This window comes from Arvicanthis niloticus, chromosome 2 (genome assembly GCF_011762505.2).
Source record: "Arvicanthis niloticus isolate mArvNil1 chromosome 2, mArvNil1.pat.X, whole genome shotgun sequence".
Lineage (NCBI taxonomy): Eukaryota > Metazoa > Chordata > Mammalia > Rodentia > Muridae > Arvicanthis > Arvicanthis niloticus.
The window spans coordinates 107,524,394-107,543,246 of NC_047659.1; the positions used below are offsets into that span (position 1 = coordinate 107,524,394).

The 18,853-nt window shown below is 40.0% G+C and overlaps 1 protein-coding gene across 6 annotated transcripts in view; it reads left to right on the plus strand.

The window, feature by feature from the left end:
- Slx4ip (SLX4 interacting protein) overlaps positions 1-18,853 on the plus strand; it is a 151,738-nt gene that overhangs the window by 104,666 nt on the left and 28,219 nt on the right. For 4 of the 6 annotated variants that reach the window (XM_076929828.1, XM_076929829.1, XM_076929830.1 and 1 more), the window contains one exon: positions 1,412-1,532. The exons of the other annotated variants lie outside the window; for them this stretch is intronic. In XM_076929828.1, the coding sequence (XP_076785943.1) occupies positions 1,412-1,532 (121 nt within the window). The remainder of the gene's footprint in view (positions 1-1,411; positions 1,533-18,853) is intronic. 6 annotated transcript variants of the gene reach the window in all.

The following is an 18,853-nucleotide window of genomic DNA, read 5'->3' on the forward strand; positions in this document are numbered from 1 at the left end:
TGCCTTTGCGTTGTGTGAACAGGGCCAAAGCATTCAGCTGCAAATGGATATCTTTATATCCCACAAAGCAATACATCTTTTAGCTTCAATAAAAAGCAAGAAAGAATGGTATTTGTATTTTATGTAGAAATTTCTGTATATGTGTTAAATCAAGAGCTTTATATACTGTTTAAAGGGTGTTTGGAGAAAAAGAACTCACTATGGCTGCTCTTTAGAGCAGCCAGAAACCTGGTTCATGTTGTAATTATGAAGAGTTTAAAAGACCAACCTGTGATGTCTGAGAAACAAGTGGAACGGGTTTGTGGTGACCTGAACAACTTTGAGAATGCTGCAGAATTGTTGGGAATTGATCTAGGACCTATTACTCATTAGGTGTCAGTTTTATATGTATCCTGTGTACATGTAGCCTGATATCCTGTGGTAAATTACATTTTCCTGATAATGCAGGAAACATTACACAGAGCATAGGTAGTCCCAGTGTGGAGTTGGACTTCTGAGTTATTTTTGGTTGTTGTTCTTCACAAATATTATAAGCCAAGTGATATCCCCAGAAATTTATTAATATGGCATGCTTAAATCGAATTCAAGCTTAATTCTGCTACCTAATAACATTAATCTACACCAGAGACATAAGAAGCTATTTTTATCATTAATGAATGAAGAATCGTGATTTTAAAAAGCAAATGGAGTGTATGCTATCATCAAAAGAGTGTGAAGTTCATGTCATTGGATCCCATTTTCTATTTAACCCACCACTCTGACTTTCATGGGTTTGTAATCCTAAGACCAGAAACTAATGAATAATGGTATTTACATAACACTAAAATATTAAAAATTAAAAATTAAATTTGAACCATGCTTGAAAATCAAAGTTTTCACTGTTCCTGGCTTTTCTTATACAAATAACATCTGGTAACACTGATCCTGCAAACAGGACAACAGTGTAGTGAGAACATCAGGCCAGAGTTCTGGCAGCATTGACCTGTCCCCATGCCACCTACACTGACTATAGGAGTATTCTTACACTCCTTTCTGCCTCTGAGAACCCCCCTGAGACCGTGCTGCCACCCATGTAGAGAGCGCCATGGGATTTGTCTCTTCTCTCCACAGTGTGGTGTACTTATATAAAAACATTTATATCCTACTTTTGAAGTAAGCTTTTAAGTCTTCCATTTGATATTGTGACACTGAGGTAGAGAGAAAACGGCATGAGCCAACCTCAGGCATGGAGCCATTTTTGATAGTACATTTACTGTACAGTGCAGTCACGAAGGCTGTACAGTGTTCATTTCAGCATTCACAGCTAGGCTTAAAAGCTAACCAAAAAACATTTGCTTTCTCAATATGTATAATCTTTGCTTCTTCCCATTGCATTAAACTAGAAATGTCTAATGTTTTAAATTTACTTTAGGAAGTTTGTTTGCTGTTAAAAGAAACCATTGATTCCAGAGTTAAGGAGTACGTGGGCATTTATAAACAGCACAGGCCATCAAGTGCAGAATTCACAAGATCCAGTCCCTTGTCCTTAAAAGGTAGGCAAAAAGCACTGCAATTTTGGACAAAGAAAATAAAATTTCAGCTTTGTAGAGATTGCAATTATATTTCACTCTGTCATGTTAGCATAGTGATACATTTAAAAAATATGCTGTAATGAAGATACTTGTGTTTGAGGAACAAAAATTCGCCAGAAAGCCCTAAAGGACTTTTAATGGTAGGCAAAATATATAAAAATAGCAAATAAAACATTCTTAAGGAAACTGTAAAGTTTTAAAGGTCTCTTTTGGTTTTTTTGACAAATAGTCTTACAAATGGATTTATATTAATACTGACATAAATTGATTCACTGTCTTAGGCTTTTTAGAATGTTTTCCTATATGTCATTTTATTTCAAATGTTCTTAAACAGGAGCACTGTTATTCCCTGGGGACATTTGGAAATTTGTGCAGTTTTGGTTGTCATTAGTGGCATGGGGTGGGTGCTCCTGGCCCTGAATGGGCAGAGGCCAGGGATGACAGGACAGCCATGGGACACAGAGCAATCCTTTGCTGAAGGACGACCAAAGCCTGAAGGACAGGGAGGTTGACATTCTACCTGTGATGGCACAGCCCTTCCCTCCTCCTGCCCTCAGCACCTGTGATAGAGATGTAGGGACGGACGGACATGAGTGACAACACCTAGGGGACAGAACTTGAATCTAGACCCAGCTCTTGTGAACTCCACTCCAGTCTTTTTTCTGTTCTCTAAGTCTTCTGCTTTGTTTCTCTGTTTTCTTTTGGTTATTTGTTTCTCACTTAAACTCAGCATTTCGTAGCAGCCTGTGATGTAGTCAGTGCATGCTGGCCATCAGACTGTGCTGGGTATATTGTGAGCCCGTTATGCTAACAGAGCATGCTTAGGAAAATACTGAATTGCATATTCCTGAACCCTCTCTGTGTCTAGAGTGCTTACCTTGAATAGATGATAAGCAGAGAAGTAGTTTTTGTTACCCGAACTGAAAGGCTTGAGAGAATTGCATTTCCAAGCAGAGCAATATTTCTATCTAGTGTTCTCAGCTTGTGGTCATGACACCCACAGGGCTGCATATCAGGCATCCTACATATCAGACATTTACATTACAGTTCGTAGCAGTAGCAAAATTACAGTTATGAAGTAACAAGAAAATGATTTTATGGAGAAACTGTATTAAGGGTCTCGGCATTAGGAAGGCAGCAAAGCACTGCTCCAAGGGATGCACTCTGCTTTACCATTCAATGTAGGTTTCAGTTATCAGAAAATTATGACAAAAGGTTTTTGCATTCCTGGACAATCTCATTTTCATTGGTGCAACAGGAAAAGAATTGAGCAAGATTCTAAGATTCCTGACTCTGGTGCAGCTGTTACAATAGGTGCTTTGATCAGTACTGATTCTTAACTATCCCTTCCCTTCCCAAACCTGCCCTGGTAGCTAAAGAGGCTACATACTCAGTACCCAGCTTCCCTCAAAGACATTGACAAGAAAACATACTCATGTTTGTGGAGAAAAGGGTTTATTGATTAAACAGACAAAGGGATCTTAGTCTGTACATAATTTTGTAACCTTTCCCCCCTCTTAATTAATATATTGCAAAAAAAATAAATTTTCCCATGTCATTAGTTTGGTAAAGTTGTTGTAAAGTACAGATAAAATGTACTGTTTAACAACTATTGAAGTGTACACTTTGGCAGCAGAAATATGCTCATGTTTTTGTGCAGTTATCACCATTACCAAGCTCTAGAAGTCTATCACTGTCCAGTGTGGGATTTTGCACCTATGAATAATGTATCCTCATGTTCTAGCTGAGCCCCCGGGAACAGAGGTCCTGCTAACTGGCTCTCTACTGCTAGTATCCCCTGTGAGTCACATGATCTTTGTCATCTTATTCTCTGGCTTATTTCCAGTTAGGTTTTCAGCATTCTTAATTTCACTTCTTTTGAAATCTTACAGTGGCTGTCACATTGCCCATTCATTGATTTGTTGATAGATCGCTTCCATGTTCTGGCTGGTATGAACAGTAGTGTTGTGAACACTGATATACAAATTATCTTTTCAAGATTTGGGGTTCTTTGAATATACACTTACAAATGTCTGGATCACAGGGTAATTTTTTTTATCTTATTTTTGAGGTACTAATATATTATTTGCCACCATGATTTCATTCTTTTACATCCTCACTGTACAAGGAGTACATTTTCTCTACACCTTTGCCAACCTTTATTTCCTGATACTTTGATAATTGCCATCATAACATATGTGAAGCAATCTCTAACTGTGCTTTTGGCTCTTGGTTGGTTAGTTGGTTGGTTGGTTGGTTCTATTTTCCTAGTGAATAGTGAGGCTGGCCATCATTTTATGTACTCATTGGCTACTCATAAATCTTTTTCTTTTGAGAAATCTCTATATGCCTTGTCCATTTTCAACTGGGCTTTTGAGGGGAAGTTGTTGGAGGGCTTTATAAATTATGCATAGTAATATTACTTATTGACTATGTAATTGACAAATTTTTTAATTCTTTTTTTTTTGGGGGGGGGCGGGGTTCGAGACAGGGTTTCTCTGTGTAGCCCTGGCTGTCCTGGAACTCACTCTGTAGACCAGGCTGGCCTCGAACTCAGAAATCCGCCTGTCTCTGCCTTCTAAGTGCTGGGATTAAAGGCGTGCGCCACCACCGCCCGGCGACAAATATCTTCTCAAATTCTGTGGTTTGTCTTTTCAATCTCTTGGCTTGCCTTGGTGTGTGTGTGTGTGTGTGTGTGTGTGTGTGTGTGTGTGTGTGTGTGTGCATTTGTTTAAATGTGCTAAAACCAAAATACCACTTTCTTCCTTTATTGCTGATACTTAGATGCCATGTCTGTGGAAATCATTGCAAAGTCCTGTTTTGTGAAATTTTTTTTTAATTTTTCTTCTAAAAACAAGTTTTATAGAATTTTAAAAAAATATATATCTATTTTACTTAGAAACTTTATCCCATTTAAGTTAGTTTTTACTCATTTTCATGTGGATGTCTGTCCAGTTTTCTTAGTATTCTTTGTTAAAAGGCTACTTTCCATATTGAATGGGCTTGGTAGTCTTATTAATAACCATTCGGTATTGAAATGAAGATTAATTTCTGAGCTTTTCATTCTGCTGTAGCCCTCAGTCTCTGTCACTGGTGCTGGTTCTTGAGCTTCCTGATATACTATCGCTTTGTGGTAAGTTTTGAAATCAGAAAGCTTAAATCTTCTAATTTGTTACTCTTTTTCGAGATTGTCTTGACTTATTCCAGGTCCACATTGCTATTTTTGATGAGTATAAAGTATTCTATTAAACATCAGTGTTTTTAATTTATTGGTAGAATTTGGATTGCATATGATACGCTTAGTTCTAAAGAATTCTAATAATGTATATATTTGTTATTTCAGAATCTGATTTAATATTGATTATTTTGGGGACTGATTAGAGTTTGTGGGGTGTGTGTGTGTGTGCGCGTGTGTACACAGGTGCACACGAGTGGGGCTACATTAACTCTGCAAGTGTTCTACTAATGGGCTATATAAATTATAACTTTTTCTTCTCATTTCTTTTTTATTGTTTTGAATAGGGTCTCCCTGAGTTGTTCAGAGTCCAGGCTAACCCCAAACTTGATATCTTCTTGGTACAGTCTCCTAAATGCTAGAATTACAATCATGTACCACACTTTAAAGATATTAATGTGTTTGCATATGTGTATGAATGTGTGCGTGTATGTGTTTGTATGCATATGTGTACAAACACATGTGTGCAGGCTCAAGGTTAAAGTCAGGAATTACCACTGTCTATAACTCCACTGTATTCATTGTAGCAGGTTTTCTCAGTTAAGCCTAGAACCTGTTCATATATATGGCTAGTCTTCTTCTAAGGATAGATATCCTGTCACCACCTTCCAGGCATGCAGCTATGCCCAATGGCATTTACATGCGTAGTGGGATCAAAACCCCAGTGCTCACAGTTATGCAGGAAGTGCTTAAACCCTGAGCCGTCTGTCTTCTAGTCCTCTGCAAGTGATTTTTCTGTTGTTATCTGCTCTTGACTTTATCTAACTGCACCACCACAAACCAGGCCCTGTTTGCTTTGTGCAGCTTCTGATGACCATTAACAGAGTAGATACAGTGTTTAGTGTAGGGAGAGGTTAGTGTGACCAGAGGAAGCTAGGAGATAGATATATGAATATCTATATACATATACAAACCTCTTTCAAAATAAATGTTGCAGGAAAGCCCCATATTTTGTCTCTTCCCTCATTTTAACAATCTTTGTGCACATTTGTTGAGGTTTATACCATAGCCATCTCCTTTCCCAGTAGCCATGAGCCAGTTTGTATTTCCCCCTCATCTGGAGAACTGTAGCAGGTACCCCATGGTACCTTTCATATGGCCAGTATGTCACATTCTGTCCATTCTATACTTAGGCTATCCCTTAAAAATCACAGGTCTGATCTTGAGCAGCTCTGTAGAAAGCCATTCAGGATATTCTCAGGATCACCAAGATAAAGACCCCTAGGGAGATGAGCTGTCTGTCATCCAATACCACTTTTTCCTTTCTCCTGTTTAAATGCCATTGACTTAATTCCTTTCTTCTAAAGTTCCAATCTTTTGAAGGCTTTACTCAAACAAAACCTTATCTTCCCTACTCTGTGTCACCATCAGCTCTCTAGTCAATGTCTACCCAAGGTAATCACCCTGTCTGTAGATTACAGGTACCCTGAGCTTACCCTCCTATCATTTGATAAACATCTACCTCTCCACAGTGTGTGAACCTCCCATGGATCAGGTCTGCTCTGGACATTCTCTGTTGTCTCTCGAGCATGCAGGGCAGTTTGTGGTCTGAAAAATGCTGTGCATATGTGTCTAGGTGATTGCTTTTCTCATAAGGTTAGGGGTTGCTGTAGGGAACCTGGCTTTCCTTATTTCCTGTAGACCTACATTGTTTACTTTTAATAGCTTCTTCATTGTCTGGCCAATGAAGTCCCAATGCAAATTTTATTTTGTTTTTACCAGTTCTCTCATTCCCCCTTTTCTCTGAATACCTGTTATTTGGCATTTAGTGCTTATATTACCTGTACCATATTATATCGTAGCCATGCTATAGTCTACTAACAGCCTCCTTCCCTCCCTTTGAGGGGAAGGCTGACTCTGGCACCCCTAAAATCTCTGTTCCAGATTAACATGGTGCACAGAACTGTCTTCTGAGTGCTTGCTTTCCTCACAGAGTTCCCAAGATATGAGTGATACACCCCTCTCTCTTCTACGGGATCACTGTCCCGGTTCACCACAGGTCAGTTCCTTCTTTCCATTTCGACATCCACTTCAGGGTGATGTGTCTCAGCATGGCATGAAACTAAATATGTAGTTCTGGGTAAGCCAAGTCTCAAAACTTAGAACTCTGTTCATTGCTCTAATAAGATTAATATTATTCATGCTTTGAGTGTTCTTTATAAAAACTAAATATGCTCCTCCAAAGCTGTTTCCTTAATCTTATTTAAAAAAAAAAAAAAGTACAAAGTTATTTAAAATGTCAGTGAAGAGTATAACGGAGATATCAGCTTCATCTTTTGTAAATCATCTGAAAAGTCTTTTCAGTAATCAGCATACATTAGTGACATGAGGAAGTTTTCAAAAAGATGTCACACTCAGCTTTTACCAGCTTCACCTCAGCATCTTCCTCTAGTCTTGCTCAGCATAGGGTGTTACCAGCATCTTCAGTTTTTGTCTGGCAGCCAAAACTCAAACAGGAGGATTGTGCCCTTTGATTTTCATTTCTGTTTTATGTGTTCACAAACTGAACTATGCGTTTACAGTTTAGGTTCGCATTGGGTTGTCTTCCCTTCCTCTCCCTCCTTCTTACTTTCCTTCCATTCTTTCTTCTCTCTTCTTTTCCTGTTGCCACTCCCTTCATAACCAATTCTTGACTTATTGCCAGAGCCTCCAGATTTTCCTTTAATTCATCCATGCCTCTGCTGCCAAAATAACCTTTTAAAAACAAAATTGACAGTCCTCAGCTTGAAACCCTTCGTGGTCAGGAAGTATAGCTTAATTTCCTTTTCAATTTCTTCTGACACAAGCCAGAGTGTATCTAGCCCTTGGTTAAAGCTTATGGGATTTCAGAGAGGGTCAGCAGTAACTATTCTGAAGCACAACCTCTGCGGCTGCATGGAGACTGCTTCAGTTTACATACTATTTTACCACAAAAGTATTGTTCATCTGAAAAGCTCAAGACATCCTACCAGAAACCTCTGCCCAGCCAGACAGGTCAGCACATGGCCAAGCCCTTCAGAACTATTATCTCGTGTTTCTGTTTTCTGGCCACAAGTGAGTCAATGGAGGCAAAACATTTGGCCTTTACCTTGGGTGTATCAAAATTTCCTAACAGAGAGGTGTCAAATTTTTGGTTGAGTGGAGCATGGTACAGCTTACCCACTTAAGGTTTTCTCTTGATTTCCTATTTCCCTGAGATTCCAAGTGATAACAACAAGCTGTCAGCCCACCCCCAACACAGGTTTGGAGCTATTCCCTCTCCAAATCCCAGCTCCACTCTACCACAGGGTTTCTGAGTGATAGTTCTGTGCCTTTAACCCTCTCTAGTTCATTCATAGCCCATGTTTGTTAATTTGCTGACTAAATTGTGAAGTTGATTATAACCACCATATTTTAAATACAGCAAATAGGAAACAGCATAAACTTCGTAGTTCTTGCAGATGTGCAAGAAGGACTATGTAGATCATAGGCACCATTCTGGCTTTGGTAAGCAAAAACCATGTCGTTAGTGTTATATCTTCCTCCTTTGAATTTGTTTTCTATTCCTTGTGTCTGTAGCTTATCTGGAGTCTTCACTTTGAATCTTGAGGTGCTTGAGCTGTCAGTGGCTCTACATTGACAGGTTAATCGTGTTCCTTGTTCCATTAACTTTGAGAAAACTCAGTAGGGTCAGGCAGTGGTGGCACACACCTTTAATCCCAGCACTTGGGAAGCAGAGGCAGGCTGATCTCTGAGTTCAAGGCCAGTCTAGTCTACATACTCAGTTCCAAGAATGCTAGGATTGTCATCCCTTCATTTATCCCTTGGTTCTGGAAACCGTGGTTTGGTTTTGTTTTTTGGTGGGGTTTTTTTTGTTTGTTTGTTTGTTTGTTTGTTTTGTTTTGTTTTCCCAGGGAAATAACATATTACTCTGCTGGCCAGATTATACTTTGCATTCTTTAGCTTACAGGCTTTTTCAAGTTCCATCATGTCTTGACATACACTTTGCATCCTGTCTGAATTTTCAGTAAATCTCATGTTTGATTACTTAAGACTATTGACTTTTATCAACCCATTGTCTTATTTTGACCAAGTGACTTATGCAGTTTTGGCCTTTAATAGCCTCAGTATTTTTAGCCACCTAGTCATCACATGACTTCCTACTCCAGGGCTTTGGTTGTTTACAGACACCATCTGTTCTAATCATTAGTCCTTCCAGCTCTTGATACCCTGAGGTTGTCTCTCACCCTAAAGGAGGCTTCTCATTCAGAGACTTTATAGCAATGCTTTTCTCACAGGAGCCAGTCATCATTTTGCAAAGGATTTTGGTAGAAGCTGGGAAATTCTCTGTTAGGGGTTGCCATTCTTATTCAGATCTTCATACATACAAAGATCACCATTCTCTTTGCATCCTTCGGCTAGTTGTGCTTGGCTAGGTCTGCCTCAGTGAACCTTATAGCTGAGTTCTGATAGAGGAGCCAGAGCCCCCCCCATTTCTTTTTTTTTTTTTTTTTTTTTTTTTTTTGGGACAGCCAAGAGCATGGAGATGCCAAACATTTTTATCCCAAGTTGAGATAATGTGAAATCTGGGTGTTAAGAATGCTTGACAAGCCAGTCCACTATTTCTGGAGACTTTGTAAGGTCTTACGTGGACCTATGAGACACTGAGCTTACAGGAAGTTTTTAGTCCCTAGGGAGAAAGGAGAGTCCCAGTGACCTAGACCAGCATACCTGAAGAGTTCCCCTAACGAATCACCAGTTTGTCTTTCTACCTGACTGATCTATAGTTCCCAGATTACAATGTGCTCTCACCTCTCAGCTTTTATACATGCTGCTTCTACTTCTCTGGGAAAACTCTCACTATTGCAGGACTGGGCACAACTGGTATAGTCAGATACTGGGGAGGAACACAAGTGTTGGAAAAAGCAGAGGAATTGTTGCTCTTCATTGATCACCTGCTTCTTGCCTTTTCTTAGGTCTGCTTCCATTACAGCAGAGGTGGAGGTGGTCTTTGAGTTACAAGTCATTAAGTAGCCTTTCATTTCCCAAAACCACACCCTGCTCAGTGTAAGATTCCAGGGCAGGAAAATCACCTAGCGTAGAAGGAGAGAAAATGCTTTCCTCTAACCCATCCCCTCTGGCAGTCCTTAGCACCTGCCTTTTAGTGCCTATTACTGGTAGCTGGTTAGACACCAGCATGGCTGTGTCTGAAACAGGCATTTCTAGCCACTTTTTCTTCAGCCACTTTTTCTTCCCATTGGTGGGGATTAAAACTAGGCTTTCTACAACTACACAGGTGCCCCACTGCTAGACTGTAACTGCAGCCCACAGACATCATTCCTGACCCTTCCTCTGAAGATGAGAACAGGCTTGGAGTTGTGTAACTTGTCCAAAGGTCATGTAGCTGTGAAATGTCAGTAGCTATGTGATATACAGCTGTCTAATGACTGACTGTCTTGTGTTTCCTTTAAGGAGAGTGGTGTCTACTTGAGCTTTCTCTTAATAAAATTGCCTCTTGTAATTCAGGCACAGTACCCAGGTGCAGGATCAGTGTTCTGTTTGCATATGTGCATATTTGTTTTAGACTTTGTATCTTCCATCTCTGATCTTGAGACAGGAAAATAAGATACTCAAATAGCCCATCTTCTAGTTCAAAGTATCCATTGCAGTAAATTGACTATATAGATACCAGTCCATTTATGTTTGTAGAACAGTAGGATTTTTTTATTGCTTATTACTCTATTCTATATAACCTTTTCTTTCAGTTAACATCTAAGAAACCCAGCCCTTTGGAAAATGTCATAAGATAAATTAAATTTCCCTGAGTTCTGTGGTTTCTGTCTTCAGAGGTTTTTTTTTTTTTCCATGACTGTGCTTTTCAGTTGAATATTTTTCTAAAATCTTAACTGAAGTCTCCAGCCAAAATGCACACCCATCTGCTCATCCTTTTTGTGGCATCATTCCAGGTATGGTATGTGAGTGGCTAAGGCAGAAATGCTAAGTCTTCCTCCTCACCTACCTCGTTTATAGCCTTTGGTGATGGGGAACATCACAGCCATGTTAGAAAATCAATGGGTGTTCACACAAGAAAAGAAAAAGGCAACAATGGCCAAAACAAGCAAGTTCTTCCTATTCTTCCCTCTGTCTGAGAAATGTTCCCCTCCCTTCCCTTAGTGCCTGATGCAACACATGATCCTGCCAAAGAAAGCTTTCTCTTGGCTCCTCAGACACAGATTTGTTGTGAGCTCTGCTCCCTGATGTCCCTGTGAGTGAAAATGTGTACATGTGGCATTTTGTTTTGTATTTATTTTCCCAGTCTATTGGAAACAGAGCCATTTCCTAATTAAAATAAATTTTGGAAGTGAAGCATGTTTCCCCTGAGTCTAGCCTTTCCTCTACACAAACCTGGCATCTTCAGGAAAGACTACAAACCTGCTGAGCATGCCACCTGTATGATTCCCTTCAGCTGCTCTGTCTCTTAATTTTAACTATTAAAAAAAAAAAAGACTATATGTTCAGCAACTGCTAAATCTCAACAAACACATGGCCTTGATAGATACAGTTTTTCTCATCTTTCCTTGTGTAAGTCAGCTTCTATGTTGGAGCTCTGAGTGCACACCCACAAGAGGAATGGAAGTGTACTCCAGTCACAGACCGAGGGAGTGTAAGCAGTTTCTGACTCTCAGGGTCCTGCAGAGAAACATTGAAAAAAGGAAGAAATAATCAGTTGTGTAGTTTTCTGAATAGTAAGCCAGCACAGCCTATATTCAGTTACCAGCTCTGTTAAGTATTCTTAATTTTTACACATTGGGTTTTTTTTTTTTTTTTTGTTATTGTTCACAGCCACTTAAGAATTGAAATGGATTTCCCTAGTCTGTCATAGAACCTAGTTGGAAGCATATGTTTTCTTTTTACACATGTGTTTAAATAGCTTTGGTTATTATTTACATTTCTCCCCATAATGTACTCAGTTAAAACATTTTCTAAACTTTCATCCATATGCAAAAATAACCTTAAAAAGGACAATAATGAAAACAAGTGCCTACAAGCCCTCTCATGAAATACTGTGACATCAGCAGTGATTATTTTTCCAAGAATGGGCAATTTGTAAAACTTAAAGTTTTAGATATTTTACTAAAAGTGTGCTAAGGCAGCAGTGACAACTCAAGATGCTTTACTTTCTCAAATGTGGAGAGATGGTGCTCACCACTTACTGCAGTGTATGGAAGGCAAACAAAACTCACAAGAGTAATGGTCCCACTTGCTAAAGTCACCTGATAGGGATATTGCAGAGTTGCAATGCCTCATGCTTTGTCTGCTTCATTTTATACAAAATCAAATACAAACATGCTCAAAGAGAATTCTGTGAACAAAACACACAAAGTGCTTGCTCTTCTATTGATCCACCTGAGACAGTGTGGGCTGTCTGTGTAGACTTTATTAGAGTGATCCCACTGGCTCGTGAGTGTTCTGCTGTCTTCCCTCCCACAGCCCTTTCTCCCTGAACTCACAGCCTGAGCATTATGGAGACTTCCTGAAACAAAATTGATGTTGCTTTTGTTTCGTTTCAAGCTGCAGTCTCAATCCTGCTGTGGTGTTTGTAGGAATGTTAATCCCATATTATTTTCTGCAGCTTTTGTGATGATATGAATCTCATATTACTTTGTCTGGTCTCTTGTGATTGAAAGTTTGTGTTACTTTTTCTTATGAGGATTTGAGTCCCATACTATTGTATCTGCTTAAAGATCCCTTTTACAACTGGAAATTGTTTTTGAATTGCTATGTGCCTTGTACCTAGAAAATTCACAGTGACTACCAAATCCTCCATGAGTCACAGAAGGTTCTTTGTTATCAAATACTGGTTTGTAAGAATGTTTTCAGAGGAGTTGTGCAATTGGCTGAGAGGCCTGCCCATTATCAGCTCCATGCAGAACAATGATTTATCACTAGATTTTCTAAAGACAAGCCATTGTAGGTGTCAGAACACCTGACTAGCACTCCTGTCTGCTAAAGTTAGAAGGAAACGTAATGGAAGAGGAAGCTTCCAGCTCATAAATTGGAGTAGAAATGAGACCAAAACCAAAAATCTTTTCTTTTAGCCATCTGTTTTGTTATATTTGTGATTATGACAGAGCTATTTAGGCATGCTGGGAATCAAACCAGTGCTTTACTGTACTTTGCTTTACTGTACAGTGCTTTACAGTACTGGGCATGTACTCTACCACTGAGCTGCATGCTCCGCCATGTGACAGCCATCATTAATTAGAGTTGTCAGCTGCAGGGTCTGTGGCTTTTCACTTTTATGCAGCAGATGAGAACAACCCTCACCACTGAAAACTGTGATTTACCTTAGCATGTTGGGAACACAGTATCCTGGCATGTCAGCTTTATGTTATCTAGTGGTCTAGTTGCCACTTAGCTCATGTGTTTGTATGTGTTGGAGAGAAGGATGGAAATAGAAGGGGAAAGAGATCCCTCCTAGTGTTCTCTTGGCACACCCTAGCTAAAGCCTGGGAAGTTGACGACCCATGGTCTGACAGATTATAAAGAGCATTCTCCCCTCTCTGCCATAATGCAGTGGTCTTTTCTCATCCAGGCAGGATATCATTTAGTTTACTAGACAGGATATGGGGGAACCTTCCCACAACCTGTATGTTTCTGAATAGTTTCATGTCTGCTGCTCTATAGCAGTAGCTTTCTCATGTCTCAGAAGTGTCTGGATTATTTACCAGCTTGTCTGTTCTTTATCACCTCTCCTCATCCCTTCTAGGGCCAGGACTTCTGAGGTTTTAAAGTTCCTAGTCATTGAGTTTCACATGGCCAATATTAATACTTATAAGAATATTTGAAAGAGAAAACAGGAATTAGAGAACACAGTAAGACCTGCAAGAAGGACCAAGTTTGAGCCACAGAATCCAGGTAAATAGAATTCAAGCATGGGAGCATGGGTACAGACAGGCAGCTCCCTGGAGCTCATTGAGCAGCTAGACTAGCCTACTTGGCAAGTTCCAAGCCAGTGAGAGACCCTCTCTCAAAAAACAAGATAGAGAATAGAGCCCGAGGAATGACACTGGAGTTTTCCTTTTGGCCCACACACACACATGCTTATTCACATATGTGCAAGCACGCATGCATGCACAAAGGAGAGGGGACAGTGAGAGGGAGGGATGGAGGAAGGGAAGAGAATGAGTAGAAATGTAAGAGATGAAATGTTAGTAAGCCTGTTCTGATTTTACAGGAGTGAGGTGTGAGTTCAGAGCACTGCCAATGAGATAGTCTTAGGCTTTTTTCCTAGGATGAGAGTTGCTAGCTGAAAACCTCATGAAATTTGGTGGTAACCTGCATGATGATTACAAAGTAAAAAGCTTCTATTCTCCGATTCCCTAATGTAACCCCCTAATTATTCTGATTATTTACAATAAAAGTAGAGAATCTAAAATTATGACCTGTGGTAACTAAGTATTTTCTGTTAACTATTTCACTTGTTTATAACCAACATGATTTTAAATCAACTACGATAGCTGCTACACATTGCCTGGGGTGGTATGCACACTCCCTCTCATAGCACAGACGCTGAGCATGTCTCGAGATGCATTTACACAATGTCTGAGTGAGGTGTGCACATGGGCGGTTCTGGGCTGCTGCTCGGGAACCACGTGAGGACACATTTGCTGGCTTTGGCTCACTTAGATTTGCTGTTCTGCCACTGTGCTCTCATTACCAAGTGCCAATGATTCACTCAGTTTCCACCTTCTTAAGCTATTTATTATAACCTATAATATTATAAACCATATAACCTAGTGGGAACTTGGTCTCATCTATTTTGTGAACTACTCTAGAAAAGTTCTATCTACATTGTTACTGAAAAATAATAAAAACAAAATTATTCCACAAAGTCTCCAATATAAAAGAGTGAATGTCCAGACTGGCCTGCAGCTCTGTTGGTAGAGGACTTGTCCATAAAGAAAGCTCTCGGTTCAGTCCCCAGTGCTACACATACAAGGTGTGACAGTGCACGTCCCCTATCCAGAGATGGAGACCGTAAGATGAATGCAAGGCTATCCTCGGCTGCATAGGGGGTTCAGGGCCAGCCTAGGGTACATGAGACTTTGTCTTAAAGTGGTTGGGGACAGGGTCAATACCTGGAAGAGATGGTAGTTTTAAGATTTAAGCAGAGATCAGTCAAATTGCTGTCCTAGGGTCATAGATAATGTATGTCCAAGTAAATACATGAATTATGTTTCTGTGTTCAATGAGTATATTTTTATATATGCAGATATCTGCCATGTAAGTTACTACTAAAGAAGATTGAAATTGTAAGCCTTAAAAGTAGATATCCAAAATATTATTTCCTTACAAATATTTGCAGGAATTTTGCTTAATTGCAACCAGAAGTCTGACCTGGAAGTCTAGTGTCTTGACCCTCTAGCTGCTTGGTTTCCTATTTGTGGTGTTTTGCTCTCCTCAACTGTGAGAAAATCTCTTTTACATGGTTTTAACCCTGTGTATTCTTAGAAACACTGAAGTAGAAAATACTCCCTTGGGGAGACCAACATTCTCATTATTTGCAAGAGTGACTTGTAAAAGTTTCTCTTAAATAGAAAACATTTTTTGAAATAGTTAGCAAATCTTTTTTATGGGATCTGTTTAGAAGTAAGACAGCTCTGAGCTTTCCTTCGAGGTAATGTGAACTTTGGAGAGGTTTTTACATTCTGTGAATTTGCCCTTTCATTAGTAAAATATATTTTATAATCACAGTGGAGTTTGTTAATTATCTTCTTATAAGGAAACTTTTCTATATACTCATCATTTTCAATTTATTAAATCTTTTTTTTTTCTCTAACCTTTTAGAAAAGTGAAAATTGGCTGATCTGCCTTGGGTGGCTCCATTTTGTGTGTGTGTGTGTGTGTATTTTTGTTTTTTTGAGACAGGGTTTCTCTGTGTGTAGCCTTGGCTGTCCTGGAACTCACTCTGTACACCAGGCTAGCCTCGAACTCAAAAATCCGCCGCCTGCCTCTGCCTCCCAAGTGCTTGGGATTAAAGGCGTGGGCCACTACTGCCTGGCGAAATATTCTAATGATTGAAGAGAATGGTTAAGCTGGTCACTGTGCAAGGAAGCCTTTGACATTCATACCTCAAAGGTGTATACCACATTAAATAATGAGAACATTGTTTCCATGTAGCTCTGTGATTAATTGATCGTATATCCCCATTGCAAATAGCTTCAGAGTTTTTGTTTTTATTTTGTGTGTGTGTGGGGGGGGTGTTTGATGCAGAGTTCCTTTGTGTAGTGCTGGAAATCCTAAAACTCCTTTGTAGACCAAGCTGGCCTTGAACTCAGAGATCTACCTACCACTGCCTCTAGACTGCTGGGATTAAAGGCTTGTGCCCCTCAAATCTTTGGTATTTTCAATCAGAAGAAGTTTTCTCTCTCTCTTTCTCCCTCTCCCTCTCCCTCTCCCTCTCCCTCTCCCTCTCCCTCTCCCTCTCCCTCTCCCTCTCCCTCTCCCTCTCCCTCTCCCCCTACTCCTACCCCTACCCCTACCCCTACCCCTACCCCTACCCCTACCCCTACCCCTACCCCTACCCCTACCCCTCTCTCCCCCTCCCCCTACCCCTCCCTCTCTCCCTCTTCCTCTTTCCCTCTTTCTCCCCCTCCCTCCCTTCTTCTCTCCCTTTGTCCCTCTTTCTCCCCTCTTCCCTCCCTCTCTCCCTCCTTCCCTTCACCCCTGTCTCACACATCCACACACATTCTCACACACATTCACACACACACACACACACACACACACTCACACTCACTCACACACACTCATATTGTGTGTATGGAGGTGTTTGTTCCTGTGCTGTTGCCATGTCACACATGTGGAGGTCAGAGAACATGTTTGTAGAGTTGCTTCTCTCTTTCCACCATTACATGAGTTCTGGGAATTGAGCTCATCTCAGACTTACATAGTTGGGCCTTTACCCATCTTGCTGGCCTAGAAAAAATCATTCTTAACTGTTTCAGGGGATTAAGAAAAGGGAACACTAGCAGTTCCCCTCCATTTAGCTGAAGAATTCTTTCCTACTCCTTTTTTTATTGTAGTGTCATAGTTACTACATTTCATTACTGTGTTAAGGAGCCCTGGAAACATTTGCAGTTTCATCCATTTCTGCTGATGCTTCTTCCACACCTCTCCCTAAGCAGCCACTAGTTTACTGTGCTAACCTGGACATTTCATGATATAGAATTGCATACCATGTGGTTCTTTGTAACTGGCTTCTGTCACTAAGCACTGGGCTTTCAACATCCATTTATGTTGTATATATGCAGCCATAGCTTCATTTCTTCATGTATATATGTTTATTTTGGTGCATTTGTGTGCATACATGCTTACACATATGTCTTTGGAGACCAGAGGTCAACCTCTGTAGCTTTCTACTGTTTCTCAAGTGCCTTTCTACCTTAGTTTTGTTTGTTTTTCAAGAATAATATTAAGTTCTATTTATTGTTTTAGAATTCACCTGGAAAAAAAAATTGGCAGATCTCATGCTTATAAATCCAAGCAGCGGGGAGGGCAGAGACAGGCAGATCATTACAGCTCAGTAGCCAGTCAGCCTAGCTTACTGGGGACCAGAAAGAGATTCAGTCTCAAGGAAACAAGGTTAGGTCAGTGAAATGGCTCAGCAGGTAGAAATTCTCTTACAAGCCAGATGTTCTCAGTTCACTCACCAGAACGCCTGGGGAAAGGAAAGAACTGGTGTTTTGTTTGGTTGGTGGGTTTGTTCTGGTCTGTTGTTGTTTTTTTTTTTTTTTTCAAGGTCACTTCTGAAGTTTAAACTTAGTTCTTCATCCCTGCACAGCAAGGACTTTACTGAGCAAGCCCTCTTCCCAGCCTACTTGATTGCCTTTTAACTGGCAGATATTGTTTCATCCAGTGATTATATATTTTATGTATGCATTAATTGATAGACAATTTGAGTTTCTGTTTTAAAATTAATGTTTTTTGCACAAACACCCCGCCTCTCTCTCTGGTGGGCGCAAGTCTGATGATGGAGCACAGGGTTCCTTTAATGCAACCTAATGCTCTACTGCTCAGCCTGGGCTATTACACATATGTGCTATTAAGTGTATATGTGAAGGTTTCTGAGTGGATATGGTTTTATTTCTCATAGGTCTATACCCAAGAATGAGTTTGTGGTTTGTTTTTCATCTCTGTGGTTACTATATTAAGGAACGTCCAGACTATTCCAAGTAGCTACATTATTCTGTGTCTGTTCCTGTAGTGCATACAGATTCATTCCATCTTCCTCTGTGTTCCCAGCAGCACTTGTTACTGCCATGTTGATTATACCCAATCTAGCACATATGACATGGCATCTCATAGGGGTTTATATTTCCATTTCATGATGGCTAATGACTTGCCCTTCTGTCAGTATTTATTGAGCATTTAATATTTTCTTTAGCAAAAATGCCTATGCATGTCCATTTCGATTCTAAATACTCTTATCACGTACATAAATTGATCCTCTTTCTCCTTTTTTCTCCAAGGTTTTGAACTTTGACTATAATCATATTAATTATCTTTTATTTATCAGGCCATGGATTTCATATCTAAGAAAATGTGTGTTGTGTAGTCCTAGATCACAAAGTTTTGGGTTTTTTTTTTTTTCTAGACTTTTATAGGTTTACCTTTCATAAGGGGGTCTCTTGTCTGCATGTGGCATGAAATGGCAGATCTTACATCATCCTTCTGCAGGTGGATATGCAGTTAACTTAGTACCACTTGTTACTAGAAGATGATTCTAAATCTCCTTCTTGACTGCTTTATTAAAAAGTAAGTGTTAAGTGCCTGCTTCTGTTTCTGTGCAGCTGCCCTGCCAGTGTTACAGTGACTCAGTCACTGTTGCTTTGAGGAATAACCCTGAAATCAGCATCCCTTTCATTTAAAAAGATTAAATACACACACACACACACATACAGAGAGAGACAGAGAGACAGACAGAGAGAGAGAGAGACAGAGAGAGACAAGAGACACAAAGAGACAGAGAATGAACAAGTACCATTACCCTCCTGAGCCATCTCACAGACTGTTTCTATTAAGT